General features: G+C 48.1%; 1 protein-coding gene across 13 annotated transcripts in view; it reads right to left on the bottom strand.

The window, feature by feature from the left end:
* The window catches only part of CTIF (cap binding complex dependent translation initiation factor), a 168,910-nt gene that overhangs the window by 42,809 nt on the left and 103,889 nt on the right, over positions 1-22,212 (bottom strand). For all 13 annotated transcript variants that reach the window (XR_011090717.1, XR_011090719.1, XR_011090721.1 and 10 more), the window contains one exon: positions 1,411-1,852. Coding sequence is in view for 2 of the 13 variants with exons in the window: in XM_068665217.1 (XP_068521318.1) it covers positions 1,411-1,852 (442 nt within the window). In the remaining 11 variants the exon portion in view is untranslated. The remainder of the gene's footprint in view (positions 1-1,410; positions 1,853-22,212) is intronic.

Below are 22,212 nucleotides of genomic sequence, written 5' to 3'. Positions count from 1 at the left end.
CTAATAATGGTCTAATAATGGTCTTTTTTTTTTTTTGCCTCTATTTTGAAAGTGCATTCTTGTTTGCAAAATGCTCACATAGCAATCCCACAAAAATATCTACATTTTAATGTATATTTAATGATTTAAATTGGGATCAAAGATGTCACATGTTCCAGGCATTAGAAAAACTCTTAACTTTTCCATCTCTTGACTGTTACACATTTTACTTCATGTCATTACCACAGAACTAACTTACTGCTTCTTTTTAACATTTAATTAAGCATTTGTCCCTTCCTCTGCATCATAAGGCATGCATCCTGCTTGCTCTGGTCTGCTCCCTTCACCTCCCATGGTTCAATCTTAAAACAGATTATACCATACATACCTGTAGCAATTGTTTGGACAATTGCAACACCAGCCGGCAGGAGCTATCAGGAGACCAGCAGGGTTAACTACACACATCCCAGAGTGGGTGCTTATGTGATGTGTTTCTTACCAGATTATAAAGTTGCAGGGCAGACACTGAAGTGAATACTCTGAAAGTCTCTGCTACACTTCCATTGCTTTAAATAACAAAACTAACTAACAAAATCTCTTCCTCCCCCTCAAGGCACATACATAAATAGTAAATGCACATGCATTCAAAGGTATACATTTCCAACGTGCACTCCCATGGAATTGTATATGTTCAGGTTATTTTTGCTACACATTTTGAAAATCTCATTGGAGATATACCCACGAATGCATTTTCCAGTCTGAAAAGAGAATCTCAGGAGAAAGAGTCTGGGTTGCACATAGGGCAAATGGAGATCTCTGAATTCCTCAGAAATCTGAGGTTGAATATTGTTTGGATTCTCCTCCATCACTTGCAAGCAATAGTTTTGTTATTGTTGGGTTGCTGGAAGGAAGGGGAAAGATAAGGGAGTTTCAATTCATTACCAAGATAAACAGATATCAACTTTTAAGTAGCCGACTACAAATACTCAGCACTCAAAAGTCAAAGCTTGGTATTTCGCTCTGTATTTGCGGAGAGATGAATTGCCTTTTTTAGACCTCTCTGCAAGGCAGATGAACTCTGCAGAGTAGAGGCAGTCAGTGGGGATCAGCCTCCGGGGAGGGAGTGCCTGCCTTGCAGCTTGCACGTGCCCCAGCCTTCCCCGAGGGTGTTTGCAGGGATAAGGACGAGCTCCCAGTCCCTCCTGGAAAACTGAAGCTGGTAGCAACCTCAACCACGGAGGCAAGCTAAAAGCCTTAGCACTGTGTCAGTAAAAAACCTCCTGAAGAAGCATGAAGACACTTCAACAGAAGTGTTGACACTGGGAAGATTAAGATAAGTTGGGTGCATTACATGGAGACGTCCCTTGAGCCCAGCCCACCCTGTATGGCCAGCAGCCAGACTCTTGGAAAAAAGGTAAGTCCAAAAAGTACCTTTTCTTTTAGTCTCCTCCGCAGCCTGTCTTTGGAAGACTGAAGCAAATTGATCTTGGGTCTCTCCCCAATGTGCTCGTGAATACTGTCTTTCCTCTTGGTCTCCGGCTCCTGGATGTACTGCTGGGACTGCTTCTCCACCGCCTCTGGGCCCTGCTGCATCTCCACTGGATTATGCACCGTGCAGACAGAGGTGTCCTCAATTTTCAAATTCTCAGTCTCTTTGGCGTTTCTGTGCATTTCTTTGTCATTGTCTGAGTGCTTCTGGTTGTGGTGCCATCTCCGGTTCTGGCTGTAGCCGTGGTAGCCCGTTCTGCTTGAGGAGTGAGGGGCCTGGCCACCTTGGTAGAGTTTCTGGTGGTCCCTGTTGTGTTTGGTGCCGCCTTGCTGATGATCTGTGTGCTGCTGAGACTTGTTCCCTCCGGGAAGTCTCTGCTGTCGCCTGGGAAGTCAAAGAAAGAGGTCAGTATGCCCTTTTTTGCACAGACTAGTAGCAGAAGAGCAACAAAGATGAGGTAGGTCTTTTCTGAGCAGGCACCAGTAACCATATTTACTCACAAAATGGCTTCATTCATGTAGTGTCTGCAGTGTCATGGAAATGACATAAGAACAGGCTACCTAATGATCTCAGCCCTCTGCATTCATATAAATTACTCCAGCAGCACTGTCTCATAGCAACTAATGTTTCTAAACCCCCTACATCAAATGCATCCTTCATGGAGAGAAGGAAACAAACCCCAGACTCAAACCACACGACACCTAAAAAATCCCGTGCTAAACTATATCATGTTTGCTTGGCAGGTCAGTGTTACACCAACTGGGCCAGCACATCTGACTCAACAAAACAGGCTGGCCCTCGGGGTGACTCTCCGGACACACAAGTGCAAAAGAGGAGCCAATTTAATGGTATCTAACACGATCCAGTACTAACTAGCATATTTCATCTGAAAGTTTTCATAAGTAATTGGATAACATGACTTTGGTTCCCAGGAAAAGCTGCCCTGTGGTTCTCTGTGAGATGAAGACTTGCTTCCATACTAAACCAGGGAATATTTGGTTAGTTTCATAGTAGCAGCTGGAAGTCAGGCAGGGAAAAAATGTCAGAAGTCATGTTTTTCTCAAGTCATCCCGATATGCCTGGCCTGCAGTATCGCTCCCCTGCATGTCTCCTCCTCTGCACCAGCTGGGCGTACCGCTGTGCTCATTTGCAGCATGCCATTTCCAGCCTATCAAGATCTTCTAACAGAGAAAGAAAAAAGTTAAAAAGTAAATTGCCAAGGAAAAGAGGTGCCCACACCAAATGGTTTTGCCCTGTCTTCTATTTCCCTTATGCACGTCCTTCATCATTGCTATGCAGGGGATGTGTATGAAGAAACTGAGGACCAGGCTCAGCTCCAGCAGCATGGGGAGCCAGGACCAGTGGATCTGGACAGGAGGCAGTAAGAATGTGGCTCAAAGAGGGCAACATGGACATTCAATAGGCACAAAGAGGAGGAAATGCCCATGAGTGGTTTGCTGGAGGGACCAGCATGGCTCGGAAGCCAGTGCTCGCCCCTCACTGCAAGCAGTAGCCAAGACTACAGGTCCCCTAAAACCCAACAGCCAAGTGGAAGAAATGCTTTGGCAGCCTCTTTGCTTTTGCATTCAAAGCTCGTGTCATCTCCAGAAATATGCCTGGCATGACAGGGCTCCTCAGAAGCAGACGCCATTGCACTGAGCTGTGAAAAAACAGCCCAAGGGTGAGGAAACTTTCCTCTTGCTCCCTCCTCCAGGAAGCTGGAGCAAGAGGAAATTCCTGCCAGCAGATGTGGCCAGAGTGTCTTGCACCCTCCCACTGAACTTAGGCCGCACCTCGAGTACTGTGTTCAGTTTTGGGCCCCTCGCTACAAGAAGGACATCGAGGTGCTTGAGCGGGTCCAGAGAAGGGCGACGAAGCTGGTGAGGGGCCTGGAGAACAAGTCCTACGAGGAGTGGCTGAGGGAGCTGGGCTTGTTCAGCCTGGAGAAGAGGAGGCTCAGGGGCGACCTTATCGCTCTCTACAGGTACCTCAAAGGAGGCTGTAGTGAGGTGGGGGTTGGTCTGTTCTCCCACGTGCCTGGTGACAGGACAAGGGGGAATGGGCTAAAGTTGCTCCAGGGGAGTTTTAGGTTGGATGTTAGGAAGATCTTCTTTACCGAAAGGGTTGTTAGACATTGGAATGGGCTGCCCAGGGAAGTGGTAGAGTCACCATCCCTGGAGGTCTTTAAAAGACGTTTAGATGTAGAGCTTAGGGATATGGTTTAGTGGAGGACTGTTAGTGTTAGGTCAGAGGTTGGACTCGATGATCTTGAGGTCTCTTCCAACCTAGAAATTCTGTGATTCTGTGATTCTGTGAACGTGGACATTTCAGATTTCCACACAGGCTGTGAAGACAAGATTATCAGGGCTTGCGACACACACATACGTGCACAGAAAAAGAGCGAAGGAAGTTTAAAGGTCTCTCGTCACCCTGAAGGGCAAGGCTTTGGGCTGCTGACTGCCACCTGGTGCTGCTCCTTTGGAGTGGGTTAACCCTGAGGCACCAAACAGCAGCGACCGTCTTTGTTTAAAGATCTTGGCGCTAGGGTTAGCCCTAAGTGCAGTGGCAGCTCCCTGTGTGCCTGCTGCCTTTTTAACGCTTGGTATTTGCTCAGAGAGCACGTGGGATGCTCAAATGCTCCTCTCCTTACAAGGCTCTTGGGAGCAGTGCTGGGGAGGCACAGGGCAGCCTCTCCAGGGTCCCACGAGGCAGAATCACAGAATCACGGAATTATAGAATCACAGAATCATCTAGGTTGGAAGAGACCTCCAAGATCACCTAGTCCAACCTCTGACCTAACACTAACAAGTCCTCCACTAAACCATATCCCTAAGCTCTACATCTAAACGTCTTTTAAAGACCTCCAGGGATGGTGACTCAACCACTTCCCTGGGCAGCCCGTTCCAATGCCTAACAACCCTTTCGGTAAAGAAGTTCTTCCTAATATCCAACCTAAACCTCCCCTGGCGCAACTTTAGCCCATTCCCCCTTCTCCTTGCTGAGGCAAACAGGCATTGGCACAGGGCTGCAGGAGCAAACGCGCCAGCACCTCAGTGCCCATATGTTGCCACATCCTTGCTGGTTTTGCAGCCGTCACAATCCCTTTTCTGTGGCTCAGTCTCATCCCTTACCCCAAACCCCCACCTCTGTTTGGGTGAATAGCTCCATTAATTTTAAACATCCCACATAGCAGCAACTAGTTTTATTTTCACAGCAGATATCTGTGCTGCTCAGCTAAGTGGGCTGGGGCACAGGAAGCAGCCATTCACAAATACATTGCAATGGTCAGTGTCTAAACCGTCCCCAGCCTGGCCTGCCAAATCATGCTGCCCCTCAAATCTGTATTCCTTGGCAGCCATGGGAGTTAAAACCTGCTTTGCGAGGCCAACTGGCTCTCCACCACAAAAAGCAAGGGCTCGTGTTTGGCCAAGGCAGGCCCAACAGGCTTGTTCTTGGTAGCAGTGGAAGGAATTTGTGTTTAGTCTCAGACCACTGAATCCCGTTTTCTGAGATATTCGACATGCTTTTTTGCAAGCTGAATGGCAGGGAATTAAAAAAAAAAAAAAAAAAAAGAGATGGGGGAAGCTTTCCTGTTTGCTGGAGCCTACAACCATTTTATGAGTACATAAATGGTTGAGTACTACAACCATTTTATGTAAAGTTTTCCTGGCATTTCTTTGTTTCCTCCCAGTAACGCAATCATATAAACTGCTTTATGAAATGCATAAAGAGCAATGCTTATTAAAAGGGGAATGTCAAAATAAAGGTTAGTTATACCCCTTATCTAGCTCTAAGCCCTCACATGCTTAAAAGTGCAAAAGTTTTGCTGATACAACTCAGCAAAACCTTTCTGTGGTTTTGCTCTTTCTTCTTCAATATCAGAGTTTAATTGTTTGGGTACACTTCCAGTCTTGGGTGATCAGCCAAACAGACTGTCACTACATTTAGATTTCAGATATTGCAAAGAAATGATAAAAGCTGCCCACAGATGAAGTTTTAATATAAGAAGGGGTAGACCATAATGTCTGGAAAGGACCTGGAGGCCAACCTAGCCTCTTCCCACTGCCATAAATTCCTGCAAGAAATGTGTGAAGGGACATTTTTTCTCAAGATAATGATACTATAAACCCAACAGTTTCTGTTTAAGAACTGTGAAATAAAAAAAAAATAAAAAAAGTTTAACAGAAAAAAAAGACACATCCCACTTAATTCAATGTGGAATGTGAAAGATTATTCAGTTTGGGGCTTTAACAACAAGACAGGGAGAGCAAAAGCAGCTCTGTTCCCATACAGGATAGCTGAAAGGCAAAATTCACATGGCAAGGGGCACAGCAAACACTAATGCAAACCAAAGCTCTGCAGTCACTGACCACAGGACGGAAAACACCAGAGTTAAACAAGTTAGGAAAAAAAATGCTAGAAATAAAAGGCAAAGGAAGGAGAATGGCAAGCAAGAAGCAGTGTCCGTGACTTGGCAGAAGGCTCGGGTCTAGACAATAATCCAGCATTCAGGCAAAGACTCGTTTAGTGCTATTATCTTCCCAACACCCCAGTGAAGAAGAAAAGCCAAGAAGAAATAGGACTCTTCACAGAACAAAAAGCCAAAAGAGGTAGAACGGGGCCCAAATCTAGAATTTTTTTTTTTTGTCTGCAGAGCGTTGCAAAGCCTGGCAGATTGGGATGGCCAATCCCTGCTTCCAGATGCAGTGGAGGCACTCCCGAGGCCAAGACCCCAGGAAGGGGGATGAGATGGGAGCCCCTGAGCACAGGTCACAGGCTGGAGCCGGCTCTGCCTTCTCGCTGGGGGTGAAGCTGATGGAAACAAGCTCGTGCAGGAGTGCACACACCCAGAGGGTGGCTCGGCTCACTTGGGATAAGTGTCCGCGCTCAGGTAACCGTGCCGTGCGGGAACCCAAAGGCACTTCCAGACCCAGGGCTTTGGGCTTGCGATGTCCATCACTCGGCTCTGGTCCCCCATCTGCTGCCTGCATGGGGAGCAGCACCAGGAGGCACCAGGGCAAGGAGAAGGGACAAGTGGTGGACATGAGAATGGGGATCTCCCACCGCTCGGTCCCTCCTGTTGTTGGGACAGGGTTTCCCAACCTGCGGGCTGAAGACTTTGGGGAATCCATGGGTTATTCTGGAGGACCCACAGGAGGTGCTGGTTCTGGAGACAGCAGCTCTCTCAGTGTGGGAAGATGCATTTCAACACTGGCAGGAGATGCATTTCAACACTGGCTGTCCTCTTCACTCATCCCCCTTTGACCTTGTCTTAACACTGCTGATACAGGGCAGGACCAAACACTGTGGGGGGACCAAAAAGCAATCCTTGAAATATGGACTCTTGGCTGAGGCCACAGGACAGGCTGTGGTCTGCAGGAACATCCTGTAGAAGTGACTTCCCTGGCAGCAGTTTATGCACCAGTGACATGGGCCAGCCGTAGGGACAGTACTGCACTGCTGGCATGAACCACAGCAGAAGGAGCCCTGGCACCTGCATTACTTTCAGGGCACATTTGTTCTGAAGTGTTGTATTATGGTAGACCAGTCTTGGTAGAAAATTAACCTCTTCCACCCTACCTCACCCAAATGCTTTGTTAAAATGCCTGGGTGAAGACATAAATCTTCCAGTGATGATGAGCATCAGCCTCTTCCCAAGCATAGGAACTCCTAAAAACCTCAACAGAACATGAGGCCCCAGGGAAAGTGGACAGGTATCGAGGGACATGGGCATCCCTTTGCTCTGCAGACACAAAACCCAGCTGCTGTTGCCCTACTCACTCCTGTGCTCCACTGCAGCACAATGGTCTCCTACCTGTTGCCCCTGTTTTGTTGCATGTTGAATAACTATTTTCTCTTGCAATTCTGATTCAGCTCAAAACTCCCACTGAGTTCAGTGGGACTGAGAATTTGGCCATCAGTCAACATGGAAAATAAACAGACATTCAGAGTTACAAAGAAACTGTACAAGTACTAAAAATCAAGGGGAGACAGTCAGGGTTGCCAAGCTGGAAATAGGATTGCATCATTTGTGCTATTGTTTCTCCACTGATTTTTATTTTTTTAAATTAACAAAACAAGATACCTTTCAACAGAATTTAGATCTGACAAATGTTTGCTTTGTTGGAGGAGCCTATGCAAACAAATCTTTGACTTTGGTCTTTTCGGCATTTCGATCTTTTGGTCTCGGTGATTACCAGCCTACATGCTCAGAAATACGGGATTCCTGCAAGTTGTACTGCATCGCTCACTCCCAAGGAAAGGGGCACAAGGCTGGGGAAAATAACTCCAGACACGTGCACAGCTGTGGTCTAAAACACAGTTGCTCCCTCCCATCAGCTTTGCTCATATCCCTAGAGCTAGACAAGTCCTCTGAGAGCCCCTACCGCTCATCTGGCATGTCGAAAGCCAGAGGACAACACGGGGTTACATTCTCCTGTCTCTCCATGGAGATTTGCTTAGGCAATTCCTTTAAATACTGAGAAGTAAGCAGCTCTATCTCCAACAGCACTTGAGAAATTTACCCTGTGGTGCAGAGCACTCCGTGTGGTCGAACAGACTAAGATATTGCCTGCGGTCTCAGGGACTGGGTGCTCTGGATATCACGGCTCTTGCCTTTGAAGAAACTGCCTGGACATCAGGCTATCCCTCAATCCGAGGCACCTCTCCATGGGACAGACCCTCCTGGGCATGCTGTGCTCCTTGAAGGGGAGGGACACAGGTTTTGTCCTGCTTTCGTGTAGCGCCTGACAGCCAAGGGGCATGACCAAGGCTGGCCAACAATTAACAGCTAATACATACCTGCAGACACCTGGGCAAGAAGCTGAGAATGAACAGCAGTGCTGTGGCCAAGGTCAAACCTTCCTTTCACCCGCCTGGTGTGTGACTGAACACGTTCCTCAGTGCATTTTGAGACAGAAGATGCATTTCCATCCTTTCTCCTGCATAGTCAGCATCTTGTCTCCGTACCAGCAAAGGCACAGGAGTATGATGCTGAGCCTTGAAAGTATCGCATAATTGGCATTCCTATTACCATGGCTGCAATTAATTAGGAATTGCCATTACCCACATCAGCCACAGCACCAGATGAGTCAGCACAGCTCCTGGAGAGGTGCACCAGAAGCCTCCTTTGCAGCAGATCCCCATGTCCTCCCCACATACTCTTGCAGAGGGGCTGAATGCCACCACAGCCCCTCTACCCTAGAAGCGGTATGGACTATGTTGTGTCTCCGACCTCAGTCGTGTGCACCAATCTGCCCTAACCTGCAGCCAAAAATGCCCATTGGCACTGTCTTTGGACACCTAAGGGACATTGTGGCTCAAACTAGAGGGCTTGAAGGATCCCAGGTAGGACCTGGTGGAATGGTACAGCATCTAAAACTGGTCCTGGAAGTCCATCTGGGAGCATTTCAGGAATTTTGCTGTTAATCTAATGAGGAAAAAGGTCTGAATTTCTATTTTACACCTCAACTTCTTCCAAGAAGTATTCTTCACCAAACTACTTCCATTAGAGGCCCTCTGATTTTGTATGTGCACGTATAACAATAACTCAGCATTATGTACTGTTATCGTTTGGTGCAGGGAACGTTACAGCCCAGCCATGGCTGCTTTCTACCCTTGCTATGACTGAGAGTGGGAAACAATCAAATAAGCTTGATGGTTCCACGCAATTTAATCAAAAACCCCAAAACCCCACAGAAAGCAGCAACCACCAGCTCCAAGCATGAAGAACACAGGACTCCTGTGTGTTTTCCCTTTTGCTTTCTCTCTCAAACTGGTTTTGCTTGGCTCCAGTTTCATTTTTGTTTGCATTTTTCTCAGATGAGAAGGGAACAAGATGTCATGTTCACTTCTGAAAACAAAAATGAAATTGTTCACACTTCTTTTATGCTTTTCTGTCACTAAGGTCAAAATCTATCCCATCATTAGGAACAGCCCAAGTGTCTGGACAGACACGGCATTTTGGAAGCACAGAAAATCCACCTGTCAAAATGTGGTGATCTGGTTCTGCAATCATCTTTGGACATTTGAGCTGTAATGAGTCTTTTAAGTCTCACATGTATGCATCTCTGAAAACATGCAATGAACTCTAGAGGGCCAGCACAGCCAACAAAAATGTTATGTGGGTAGAGATGCTTTTGATGAGGCTCACAGCAAAAGCATCTGGCTGCTGGGAAGAGCATTATGAAATCTTCAGAGAAGTCGCCTACCTGGGAACAACTCCTCTCTTCGCCACCTTGGTTCTGGGGCCCAGTTGCAGCAGACAGCCTTCCCTCGGGCCTGGACATCATGTCTTTCTTTGCTAGATATGATTTTGTTTGGCCCTTACAACATACATAGACCCACCATAAAAGAAAAGGGCAGTGTTGGAGGGCTTCAAACAGGAAGCCCATGCAGTAATCTGTCAAAAAATGGCATAGGACTGCTGCAAGGCATGGTCCCTCATGGAATGCCCTATTTCTGCTATGGGATGCTGATTGATTTAGCCTTTCCAAACACAGAAAGAGATCTAATTTCTCCCTGCACCTTCCTGCAGCATCCCTTCACACCATCAGGCCCCACTGCTGCTCCCACCACGGTGGTGGACAGCCCAGCCACAGGGACCATTCTGCAGGCTGGGCCACAGGAGCAGTGACAGTGCTGTTGGGCTGAAAGGACGCAGCACTACGTCCATCGGAGCAGACTCAGCAAAGCACTGAAGAGCAAACTTGTCTTCTGCTGAAGTCCAAAGAAAGTCCTCTTGTGCTGCAGTGCTTGGCTGCATGGGCGGCCTGAGTCAGCTTTTCTTCTAAGCTGTTCATGAAGATTTGTTCATGGAAACAAATCTTCTGGAGGAATTTAAGTAGCTGTTTTGAAACACCAGATTGGGAAAGACATCCCAAGTACAGATGGCATGTGAGATAGCTCCAAAACAGCTCTTTAAGCACTTTGCTGGATCTCCCACAAATCATTAGGGACTTCCAGACAGAGGCCCTTGTTGCACAGAGCGAGTGACCAGCTAGGAAGACACCCCCTGGACTTCAAGGCTGTCTGCCCAGACTGGTGTAGAAATCAATCAGTGATTTCATGTAGAAATCGCTCGGAAATAGTTTTCTTCATAAACTATTTTGCTTGAAATTATGTTTTTGGATTCTTACTGTACTGTAAACTTTATAGCAAAAATTACATGAAAACCACAGGAAAATACAGTGACAAGGGAATTAATCCATTTCAGTTGAAGTAGTTTAAAACTGAAACACACAACCACAGTATACAATGTTTCCCAAGAATCTGCTGCTCCTGGACACACGGCTCCTGGACTACTGGTAGGAATGTGAGTTGAATGAATATATATTCTATATCTTATATAAAATCTTATTTATATCTTATATATAATCTTATATATCTCTTCTATATCTTATATCTATATCTTTTACTGCTTTGCAATGAAAGAGCTTATAGCTCAGACTCCAGGCTCCCTCCTGTAAAAATACACCAAGACTGACAGTTATCCCAAGATCAGATAATCCAAGAGATATAAAATTTAAACCTGTGCCAAGATGCACGGGCTCCCAGACACAGCCCTGCTCCATCCCTCCATGGTCCTGTCCCTAAAGACACATCCTAAGTGGCACACACGAACCCCACCTGCTGCCGTTTTGTTCAGCTGTCTTCCTACAGACCTCTGTGACTCTTTGACCCGCAGCAAGGAAACATCCTAGGTTTTTCCATATCCTATTTATACCATTGCTTTCTAGTGAAGAAATAAATATATTTCCTCTAGAAGCTAAAGCAAGATTTAACATGAACTCTGACAGGATCTCCTAACAGCTGTCCAAACACAAGAGCTGACCCATAGTCCATAGCAAGCAATTACTTCCAACACAGGAATCTTGGGTTGTTGCAACCCAAGCAACAGAGATGCTTTTAGACTTATGTGTGCCAGAAGCCTTTATCGGGCACTTAACAAACTTCTACAAAAATGATATGGGTTGCTATAGCATTTAGTGTGGAGCTTTGGGAGCTAGGATTGATCTGGATATTGGCTAATCATAATCCAGTGACAATCCTAAGGCAGACTTTCCCAAATAGCACATGTAAATGCGTCCGTCCCACTGTCAAAAGAAGAGTTTCCTCCTGCTCTCCCTGCCTTCTCTCTCATGCTACCTGTCCTGGTTTCAGTTAGCACAGAATTAATTTTCTTCCTAGTAGCTGGTGGAATGCTGTGTTTTGGCTTGGGATGAGAAGAGTGCTGATAACACCCCGATGCTTTAATTGTTGCAGAGCAGTGCTTATACTAAGCCAAGGACATCTCAGCCTTTTGCTCTGTCCTGCCAACGGGCAGGCTGGGGGTGCAGTAAGAGCTGGGAGGGGACAGACCCAGGACAGGTGACACAAACTAGCCAAAGGGGTATTCCATACCATCTGACGTCATGCTAAACAATATATAGGGGTGGCTAGCCGGGGGGAGGGGGCCGGACTGCTCGGGGTTAGGCTGGGCATCGGTCAGCGAGTGGTGAGCAATTGCATTGTGCATCACTTGTTTGTACATATTATTATTACTTTCGTATTATCACCATTGTATCATTATTGTTATTATTGTTATTATTATTTTGTTATTATTATTTTCCTGTCTTATTAAACTGTCTTTATCTCAACTCACGGGCTTCACTTTCCATTTCTCTCCCCCGTCCCAGAGAGGGAGGGGGGAGGGTGAGCGAACAGCTGCGTGGTGTTTAGCTGCTGGCCGGGTCAAACCACGACACTACCACAAATGCTTGTGAGCTGTGCCAAAAATTTACTTTCTCTTGGATGGGTTTCACAGTTTGGCTGCCATCGGGTTTGGATGGGAACATGCAGCCTGGGGTGAGGCACGGAGCTGGGTCACCTTCTGCAGCTCCAGTGTAGCATCGGTGCTAACCCTCGCTGCTTGGGCACCAGCATCCCGTTTTAAATGGGAAACTGGGATGATCCGGAGCACTGGGAATGGACTCTCCTAGCACAGAGTGCACCCTTGCTTCAAAATGCATCAGAGGGATGCTCAGAACAGACAAGACCTCCACGGCCCCATACATTTTTCCTGTGTGTCGTGGTTCCGCTCGAGTGGGCAGCCGAGCTCCACCACAGCCGCTCTCTCACTCCCCCTCCTCAAAGAGGAATGGGGAGAAAATATGTGAAAAGGGCTCAAGGATTGAGATAAGGACGAGAAAATCACGCAATAATTATTGTAACGGGCAAAACAGACTCAGCATAAGAAGACAGATAGTAAGATTTATTGCTCATTACTAACAAGCTAGAGAAGTGAGAAACAAAGGAAAGAAACCAAAAGCACCTTCCCCCCCATCCACCCTCTTCCACCTCCTCCCCCCGAGCGGCGCAGGGGAACGGGGGAACGGGGGTTATGGTCAGTCTACAGCACTTCTTCTCTGCCGCTCCTTCTCGGTCACTCTCGTCCCCTGTGCTGTGGGGTCCCACCCATGGGATACAGTCCTTGATGAACTGATCCGGCGTGGGCTTCCCACAGGCAGTAGCTCTTCCAGAACTGCTCCAGATATGGGTCCGTACCACGGGGTCCGTCCCTCAGGAGAAAACTGCTCCAACCTGGGTCCCCTACGGGCAGCAGCTCCTGCCAGGTCACCTGCTCCTGCGTGGCCTCCTCTCCACAGGCTACAGGTCCGGCCCGGAATCTGCTCCGGCAGGGGTCTTCCACAGGCAGCAGCCTCCGTCGGTGCAGGGCCACCTGCTCCACCATGGTCTCCTCCACGGGCTGCAGCATGGAACCCTGCTCCACCGTGGTACTCCATGGGCTGCAGGGGGACAGCCTGCTTCACCATGGTCCTCACCACAGGCCACAGGGGACTTCTGCTCCGGCGCCTGGAGCACCTCTCCCCCTCCTTCTACACTGACCTTGGCACCTGCAAGGCTGTTTCTCACTCCCTTGACTCTCCCGGCTGCTGTGTGGCGCAGCGTTTTTTTTCCCTGTCTTAAATCTGCTCTCACAGAGGCGCAAAACAACATCGCTTATTGGCTCAGCTCTGGAAAACAATGGGGCCCTTCCCAAACATGGGGCAGCTTCTAGATCTTTCTCACAGAAACCACCCCTATGGCTCCCTGCTACCAAAACCTTGCCACGTAAACCCACTACACTGTGTTAGCCCCAGTGACACACAAAGAGAGGGTGACCTGTTGCCCGCTGTGGGCTGGGGCAGGCTGAGCAACCCAGCTGCCCCAGAAAACAGATCGAGCTTCAGATAGGACACAAGGGCGGAGCAAAAGCAGTTTTCTGAAGAATCGCCTATCCAACCTCAATGACCGGGTGGCCCCCCAAAAAAGCAATGCCACCACAAAAAGGGACAGAAGGGGAAGAGAGCAGAAGGGAACAGGAATGAGATGAAACTCCTGTATCATCAAGCCATGCCCAGACTGGAGCAAACCCGCTCAGCAGCATAGATATTTGTGTTGGGAAAAAACACTGCTGTGGGTGGTTGTTCCTGATTTTGCTTTCACTCTGCAGTCTGCAGTGACATGTAACAACAAAATTAATTAAAATAGGTCAGTTTAAATGAAAGAAGCCTCTTGTCCACTCATGTCTAGAGGCCATCAGGCCAAACAAAGACATTATCAGAGAAAGAGTAGATATTCAGCACCTTCATGGCTGTTATCGACCCCAGCATCGTCCTAATCAATCCAGGGACTGTCTTTCCCACAGATGGTCCCTTGGAGACAGACTTCTGTGGCTCTAGCAGGAATATGAAACAGTTAATAAATATCCAAAAATAGAGTAATTCACTTTATTTTTTTTAATATGGAGATGAAAAATCCCTGGGTGATTTACGTGATTTACTTAAATAAGTCACAGCATCACCTACACTGATACGACCAGGTGCCTTGGGGGGATGATCTCAGAGCAGGTGCTGCTGAATTTGTTGATGGTCTTGCTTTGAAAATTGTAAAACCCATTTTGAATGCTGACTCCCATGTTGCTGGTACAAGCGGAGAGCAAAGGCAGGCACAGCACTTTGAGGGGCTAACTCTCATGATAACAGAAGGACGGTTCAGAATAAATGAAAGGAGATATTTCTTCACATAATACACAGTTAAATTGATATAATATACAGTGTATGCATGCTATATGCGGTCAGGCTATTGGAGCTGTGAGTATCAGAAGTTCACATGGGTTCCAAAAAGCACACTGACAAAACCCCACAAAGAAAACCCAAGAGGAGCTCCTGGGCACAAGCGTGGCCTTGCCAGTCCTCCAGCTGCAAATTCCTGGAGAAGGGGAGAGAGCTGATGGGTGGCAGCCCCAGACGTGTGCTGGGCAGGGAGTGGGGCGCTCCAGTGTGACCAAATGCAGCTCCCCTTCTGCTCGCACTCACCTTCGGCTCCAGCCCACCGCCACCTTTGCTCAGGTGATTGCAAACGGGAAAGTGCTGATGTGCAAGGCACGTGCTTGGCCTGTGGCACACGTCTGAGGCCAGCCATCTCTGGGCTGGGTGCAGGATTTTCAGTGTAATGCACTCTGCGCCTACAGCCAGGAGCGCAGGCAATTACCAGCAACCAGCTCACGTGCGGCCATTCATTAAGCTGCAGTAACACAATCACCCAGCTGAGCCCTTTTAGGAACAAACCGCCAAGACAGTATTGCCCTCTGGGGACCTGCAGTTGGGAGAATTAATTTAGTGTAATAACTCACAGCGATGTTGTGGACAATCAAAATCAATGAAACTGAATGATCTGTCTCTAAATTGCCTGTAACTAACACCTTGGCTGATGCACAGCTCGTCCACAGCCCTGGCATGGCCCCACTTTCCGAGGCAGGCGTGCAGTTATTACTGGCTGCTGCCTCGCCACCTTTCTGTGTACAACCTCTGCATCCTGGAGGACCCCTGCCTCGAAGATCCAGCACCTCCATGAGGGTTTCTTCATGTGGTTCTCCAAGATGTGGGACTTTGGCCATGCAGCTTCCCCAACTTCTTTCTGAATTGCGCCTTTAGCACGGGTGTTCCTGGACACGGGGCCTGTCCTTCCCTGCTGCTTCAAGTTTCTAAATGTTCAGCAGGACAGAGCCTGCTGATTTAACAGCACCCTTAGGTGCTTCCGGCGGCTAGAGGCGTTTATTGCTCTTGCTTGTATCATTGCACTCTTAATACTGTGATTTAGCCAGATGCTCATACTGCCTCCAATCAGTGCAGACAGAGACTTACTTCTGCCCTTAAAAAAAAGGAATCATTGGTCCTAAATTTGCTGAAGACAAGGGCTGTCCCACAGACACACACCACCAGGCTAGCTTAGCTCCTCGGTGTGGGTGGCCGGGACATCCCTCATGGGCTTGGGCTGTTTCCTCTGTGTCCCCAAGGAAAGCCTCCTCGGTGGCTCCGTGTCTCGCTACCGGCTCCCGGGAGGGCACAGAGGAGACAGGAGGGCATGGAGGAGGATGAAAACCTGATTTCCAGACACCGCTTCAGGGGTTCAGCCCCATGTACTGTTAAGCCTAATTAAATTACACTTGGAAATACTACTGAGAAGGAAAAGGGTGTTTCAACCTTTTCGGCTCCTTCCCTTCCTCTCCCTTTCTCCTGTTCCAAAACTGTCTGCAGTAAAAGCACTGCAAATCATTTCGCTCGACACCAGTTTTCAGCAAGTTCATCTGAAACATTTTGTTTTGTTCCGGTGAGGAACAACAATTCTGCACTAAAATAACGTCTTGATATTGTTGCTTTCGTTAATAAACATCCTCTCCATTCACTGCAACCCCCTCAATAAATGGCCCTGTAAGAACAAAAGACATTTCTCTATTGTTTTAAGTTCTCTTCCTTTCTGAAAACCTCAATTAAAATAGTGAAAAAGCAAACGCATCAGTTCTATACTCTGTAATTATGAACTCATTTCTATTCACTCTCCCACCAGGAGAGATTTGTACTGCAGTTATATATGTATCTCTGAGTAAAAAGTGAAAAATAAGGAGGTTAAACAAGAGGGAGAAGCATTTTAATTAAGATAAGAAATAGCAGATAAGGGGCTGATGTATGGGAACGCAGAACCAGATAGTTGGGAACTCAGAACCAGATACTCAGGAACGCAGGACAGCAGGTTTTGATGTAAAAAAAGGCAATATCATCCTTTAAACACAAATTGGACAATAGGTTTAAAATTCACATGCAGAACTACAAGTCATATAACTCTAGGGTCCATTCCTGACCCTCCCACAATTTCAAATGCCCATGACAAACCTGGGTGTATGCATTTATTCTTGACATTTAGGACCAAATCCAAGCGCACATACATTCACACCAGAGCTTAGGTAGACCTGAGGATCCAAGAGCTCAATGAGCATTTCCCCAAATCACACGTTGTCTGAAATGCAAGTGCCAGAAGTGTCCCTGCAATGCCTAACCTGAGATGGCACCACCTTGTCGCAGACAATCCCCTGCCTTAGAACACCCCTGATTCAGGTGTGCCCACCTCCCAGCTGCCCACCAGTGGAGAAGAAACACTCTAGAAGAAGGTGCTAATTGGTAAGAAGAGATTTCTCCTCCATGAGATGGGAGAGGATGGGATGCTCGGTCTCAAGTCTTTGTTCTTGCTGAAGGGAGAACAGAAACAAATCCCTGATCCAGTGCTTCCTCCAGCGTGAGGTGGTTTGGTTCAACTCCTCCCACAGCTCTTTGATTTTCAGACTTCCTTGGCTCTGGTCAACGTGGTAAGGTGAAATAAAGCAAGGAAACCTGTTCTTGCAAGATGGCCAGACTCATTTTTCATTTGTAGGGGCAAGAAGATCTCTCAGCGTAAAGCTCTTCAAGGCTCTCCAAGCCCTTGCGATTGCCACCTTTGGACATTCCCGCTTGGGCTCAGAAGAAGGAGAATCCTCCTTTCTCTCCATGCAGCTCTGGGTTACTGTAGGGTTGCTCAGTCTTGTGCAGGAATTTACCAGTCCAGCCATGGTGGAGAGCCTTGGGTCCTGTGCTTGTGTTCTTAGAGTACAGAACTGCTCCCCCAGCAGATTACAGCAGCAAGAGAAAATACCACGTACAGCATGGAGAATATAGACATGAGGAGAAGGTCACAAGCTTCACACAGACTGTGGGTTCAGATCATCCAATTTTAGGTGTCTGCCATGTCAGAGACCAAATAGGAGGTGGGGACTGAGACTCACGTTATAGTCAGTGGCAGCCCAACCAGTACAGGAGTTGTAGATGTGTCATTGCCTTGCATGGTGCGTTTTCCAGCAGGACTGCAGCTGCACCATCTGCCTTTGGGGGTGCCTCAGGGCTGGACACACTCTCCTGACTTGCTCAGCACCTAAGAGCTTAGTGCTGGCCACAGCAGCAGGAGCAGAGCAGCTGGGTGGAAACCCCCTGTCACCCCACCACAGACCGAGGCACAGGCGACAGTCAAAGCAAACTTCCCTACCAATGCTAAACACTAACTGCTCCACTCACTGCTGCTGCTGTTTTAAATGGACCACTCGGGTGATGAAAAACTCCACACATGCCACTCTGGGGACAGTGCTGGGCCAGGCAAGCGGCTCTTAGATGAGCCTGTCCAGGCCTGATGCTAGATACAAACTCAGTTGATCTTCAGATGGCTTCTGTGGAGCTATTTGACCTTCTGCTGGGATTGCTGCACAGGGATGTCTCTGGACCACCACAGTCCTCCTGCGTGTCCCACTCACTGAACCCAGAGCATGCTGCAAGGGCAGCAAGGGGCCCCACGGGAACCAAACCACCTCCAGAGCTCAGCTCCAAGAGGTCCTTCTTGATGAGAAGCTGCAGTGCAGTCCCAGCAGCTCCACCCGAGGCTGAGTCACCCACAGCGGATGCCCGCGGGTCATCACAAGCTGGCTTTTTGATCATTCAGGGGCTATTCCTTCAATGAGGAGCCCAGTGAAGTCTTTGTTCTCAGCTCCCTCCTCCTGGGAGAGGGGTGCCAGCGCCATGACCCCTGGCAGAGCCTTCTCCTTGATGCCTGGAAGTAAGGGCAGCAGGACTGGGCAATGCTAGCATGTCTCGCCAGTGCTGCTCTGCCAGGAGGAAGGGGATTCTGCTTGGCTCCTCCTGATAGCATCTCTGTCCTGCTCCATCACTGCCTTGCCCATGGGCCAACCAGGTCCCAGTGACACCCACTCTTTGTATGAATCTACCTGGTAGCCTGGTGAGAAAGGAAGGTACTGGGGTAACTACAAACATGGGAGGACCTTGTGCATTGCAACCCCATCCAGTTCCTTACTCCTGTTACCCCCTTGGTGGCAATCAAAGCAGATCTTCCTCCGATTTCCAGTCTTTATTAGATGGACAGTTTTCAGCTGCTTGCTTTCCATGTGTGTCCTCAGCAGGAACAGCCCTTCTCCCCCTGCACCACGTACCCTGGGTACCTGGAGAGCATCCACATCCTCTCCAGCCTGCCTGGCAAGGCTGTACAACCAGAGATGTGCGAGGCAGCATTTCTTTCCTTCTCTGAGCTTTAAGTCTGTTGTTCGCTTCCCTAGGTGACCCTGGATCCTCATATGAACAAACAACAACAAAACAAGCAGAAAACTTCTGCTTTACCTCTCCTTACCTCAGATCCCCCCTGCTGAAGGCTCCACCTCACTCCAGCATTGTGCAGACTGAGTTGGGCAGAGCTGATTCCTGTAATATTTTATTGCAGGGTAAAGTGGTGGAGTACCCTTTATGGTGTTTTGAAAGGAAATTGTACAGGAACAATGTCCCGGGCAGTGTGGCTATTGAAAACCCTTCACAAAGGGAGTTTGCCACAAGAGGAAAAGCAGCTTAATCAGTTGAACTAATCACTGTAGGTGGCTGAGAGTCCCTAAAGGTCTGTAAAATCAAATATAAAGGGAAAATAAATATATCAGCTTGCTTATGCTCCTCAGCGGAGCTGCCAGTGGATCTGGGATGCTCCCTGCCTGGCCCTGAGCTCACAGTGACCATCCTTTGGGCTGTCCCCATGTAGGACCATGCTCGCCCCAACACGAGACCCCAGCTGGGGTCACGTGGATGAGCCCTTGGGATGTCCCTCAGCAAAGCGGTGGCCACAGAGGAGACCCAGATTGGTGTAATGGGGCTTTGGACTATGAGTGGAGAGGCAGGGCAGGGGCGCCCACCCTGCTACAGTCACCCCAGATGACCCTGTTTTCAGCATGGGCGCGAGCAGGAGGGGTTAGCGGCGCTTACACAAGCCTTGTGCTGCAGGAAGAGGAACCTGTCCCTGACAGCCACCCATGGCTCTCCGGGGAAGGAGAATATTTCTGCCTTCCCCAGCTCTGAATCTCATTAAAACAAAACAAAATGAAAAAGGTAAAAAAAAAAAAAGCCAGACTGCTTTTTCCTGATCATTTAAGTGGAAAGCCAAGTTAACGGTAGGAAGCAAACTGGGACAGTGCATGAGAAAACTTGGGGACATTTCTGTAATCCTGTTATCAAAACAATAAGTATTTGGGGCATGCTGAGGAGAGATGGGGAAAGCTCCCACCCCTTTGCTTCATATATCAGCCAAAAGGGGCTGAGTCTCTGCTCCAGCTCCTTATCCCCACGCAAGGGCTTTCTGAAGGATGGCAGAAATGCTCCTCCATCTGAGAGGAGAAGCCACTGCTGCAGGTGACAGTCCTCCAAGGACTCCAAGGCAGGTTCCTGCAGAACAGCCCCTCATTGCTCTGGTCATTCCAAAGACGTGAGACACTCCCATGCTGCGTACGGCGGAAGCACAAAGGATCCACACTTACATGTATGTTGAAAATAGGAACTTGGATACCTTTTGGAAATAGGAGACTGATTAACTCTGAGGCTTTTACACCATCCTCTCCAAGCCATGGGGTTGTGTTCCCCTCTGTAACGCTCTCCTGTCCTTTTCCACCAAAAGCCCTGTGAGGTACCTGCCAGCATCCTACGCACACATGAGGAATTCCTTCCACTAAGGAAATCAGCCTGATCTGACCTTTGAATCGAACAAGATGTGATTGAACCAGTGTGATTACAATGGTGCAAACTTTTTAAGAGTTCCCCAGCAATCTTTTCCTGGTCCTTAGGTGACAAAGAACAATTTCAGCACCCCATTAATCAGGAGACCAAGAAGCAGGTACAAACTCACCTGCTTTGAGAGAACCCCTCCAGAAACCCATATATTCCTTGTGTATCCTAACCAGACCAGGCAAGGTTTTGTACCACTCCTTTAACACTGACCCAAGCGGCATAACACAAACTTCTGTGAATGAGCCTCAGGGCCATGGCATTTGGCAAGCTGGACCTCCATCACCAAATACATCGTCCTAGGAGGTCACAGAGACCAGAAAAACCCCGTGCAACAGCAAGCTGACTTGCAATGCTTTGGTAGGTGTGCTGGGTCTGTCTGGGATGCACCTTTCCCTGCAGCAGCCCACACAGTGCTGTGCTCTGCACTCGTAGCTGGAACAGCACTGATATCACTCCAGTGTTGTGTCTATTGCTGCATAGTGCTGGCACAGCATCAGGACTCCTTCCAAGCCCCCAAGAGCCAGCAGGCTGGGGGTGGGTGAGTGATGGGGAGGGGACATCGCCAGGGCAGCTGACCTAAACCAACCAAAGGGATACTCCATAACACCCGATGTCACACTCAGCAATAAAAAGGAGGGCTCTCGTGGGGGAGGGGGCTGTCCTCCTGAACAACCGCTATCCGTTTTGAGGCCCTGCTTCTCAGGATATGGCTGAACATCGCCACTGATGGGAAGTAGAGAATAACTTTTTTTTCCCTTTCTCTCTGTGCTTCCACACAGCCTTGTGTTTGTTTGTTGTTGTTGTTGTTGTTTTTCATTCCATTTACCTTTAAATAAATAATTTTCATCTCAAACCACGAGCTCTTTGAGTCATATTTTCTCCCCCTTCCTCTTTGAGGACAGAGGAGTGAGAGAGTGGCCGTGGTGGAACTCAGCTGCCCACCTGAGTAAAACCACCACAGTAGATACTTAAGACGTGGTGGTTTTGGGAGCTTTTTGAAAACCAGTGGACACAACTCAAAGCCCACCTTCCCAGGGAGACAAGTCACTAGCAGAGAAGCAGCAGGTTGAGATAGGATGGAGGAGAGGACTAGAGGACTCAAGAAATGGGTCTGTTGTGCTCTGTATCCCAGTCCTATGGGACGCCAAACCAAATTGCCTTTAGTGTTGTTTACGTAAGGTGGGTCTTGTGGTAGCAAACAGTGGGTCAGCATCTGGGACAGTAAAACCTCATTGGTACTCAGCACTTGCTCACATGGGCATCTACAAAAAACATGTCCCCACTGTGCTCCTTCAACGATCCCATTAAGCAGTGATGCCCACCGTCGCTCCCATCCAACACAGAAGGTGGCACACCTCATGAGTCCAAACTGATAGAGAAAACACTGGGTGTGGGATTTCTGCCATGTAAGGTGGGGAAAGCAATTCCTGGTGTTATATATGGAGTGGTAATTCGTGTCGAGAAAATGGTTGATATTAATAAAGAAGGGGGAGATTTGGGAATGTGGCCATGGGGGTCGGAAAGCCCCATTGTTGATGATAACATCAGACTCTTAACAATGAGTCCATCAGGAATGTAAAAGAGTTTAGAGGGAACAAAGAAGGGTGATTCAGGAGACTCCATGCAGTCTCTGGTTACTTGTTCTCCAGCCATTAAGGCATGGAAGTTTCTGGGTGTTTGCTGTTGTTGTTATATTCAAAGTTGTTTGACCAATAAAAAAATGTTTTGAAAAGAACTGCTGTGGAGAGAAGGGTATAAGAGGGGAGACTGTCATTGAGATAAAAAAAAAAAAAA

Source organism: Anas acuta, chromosome W (genome assembly GCF_963932015.1).
Source record: "Anas acuta chromosome W, bAnaAcu1.1, whole genome shotgun sequence".
Taxonomy (NCBI): Eukaryota; Metazoa; Chordata; class Aves; order Anseriformes; family Anatidae; genus Anas; species Anas acuta.
The sequence above is the reverse complement of the archived record's forward strand: the minus strand, read 5'-3'. Positions and strand labels throughout refer to the sequence as shown.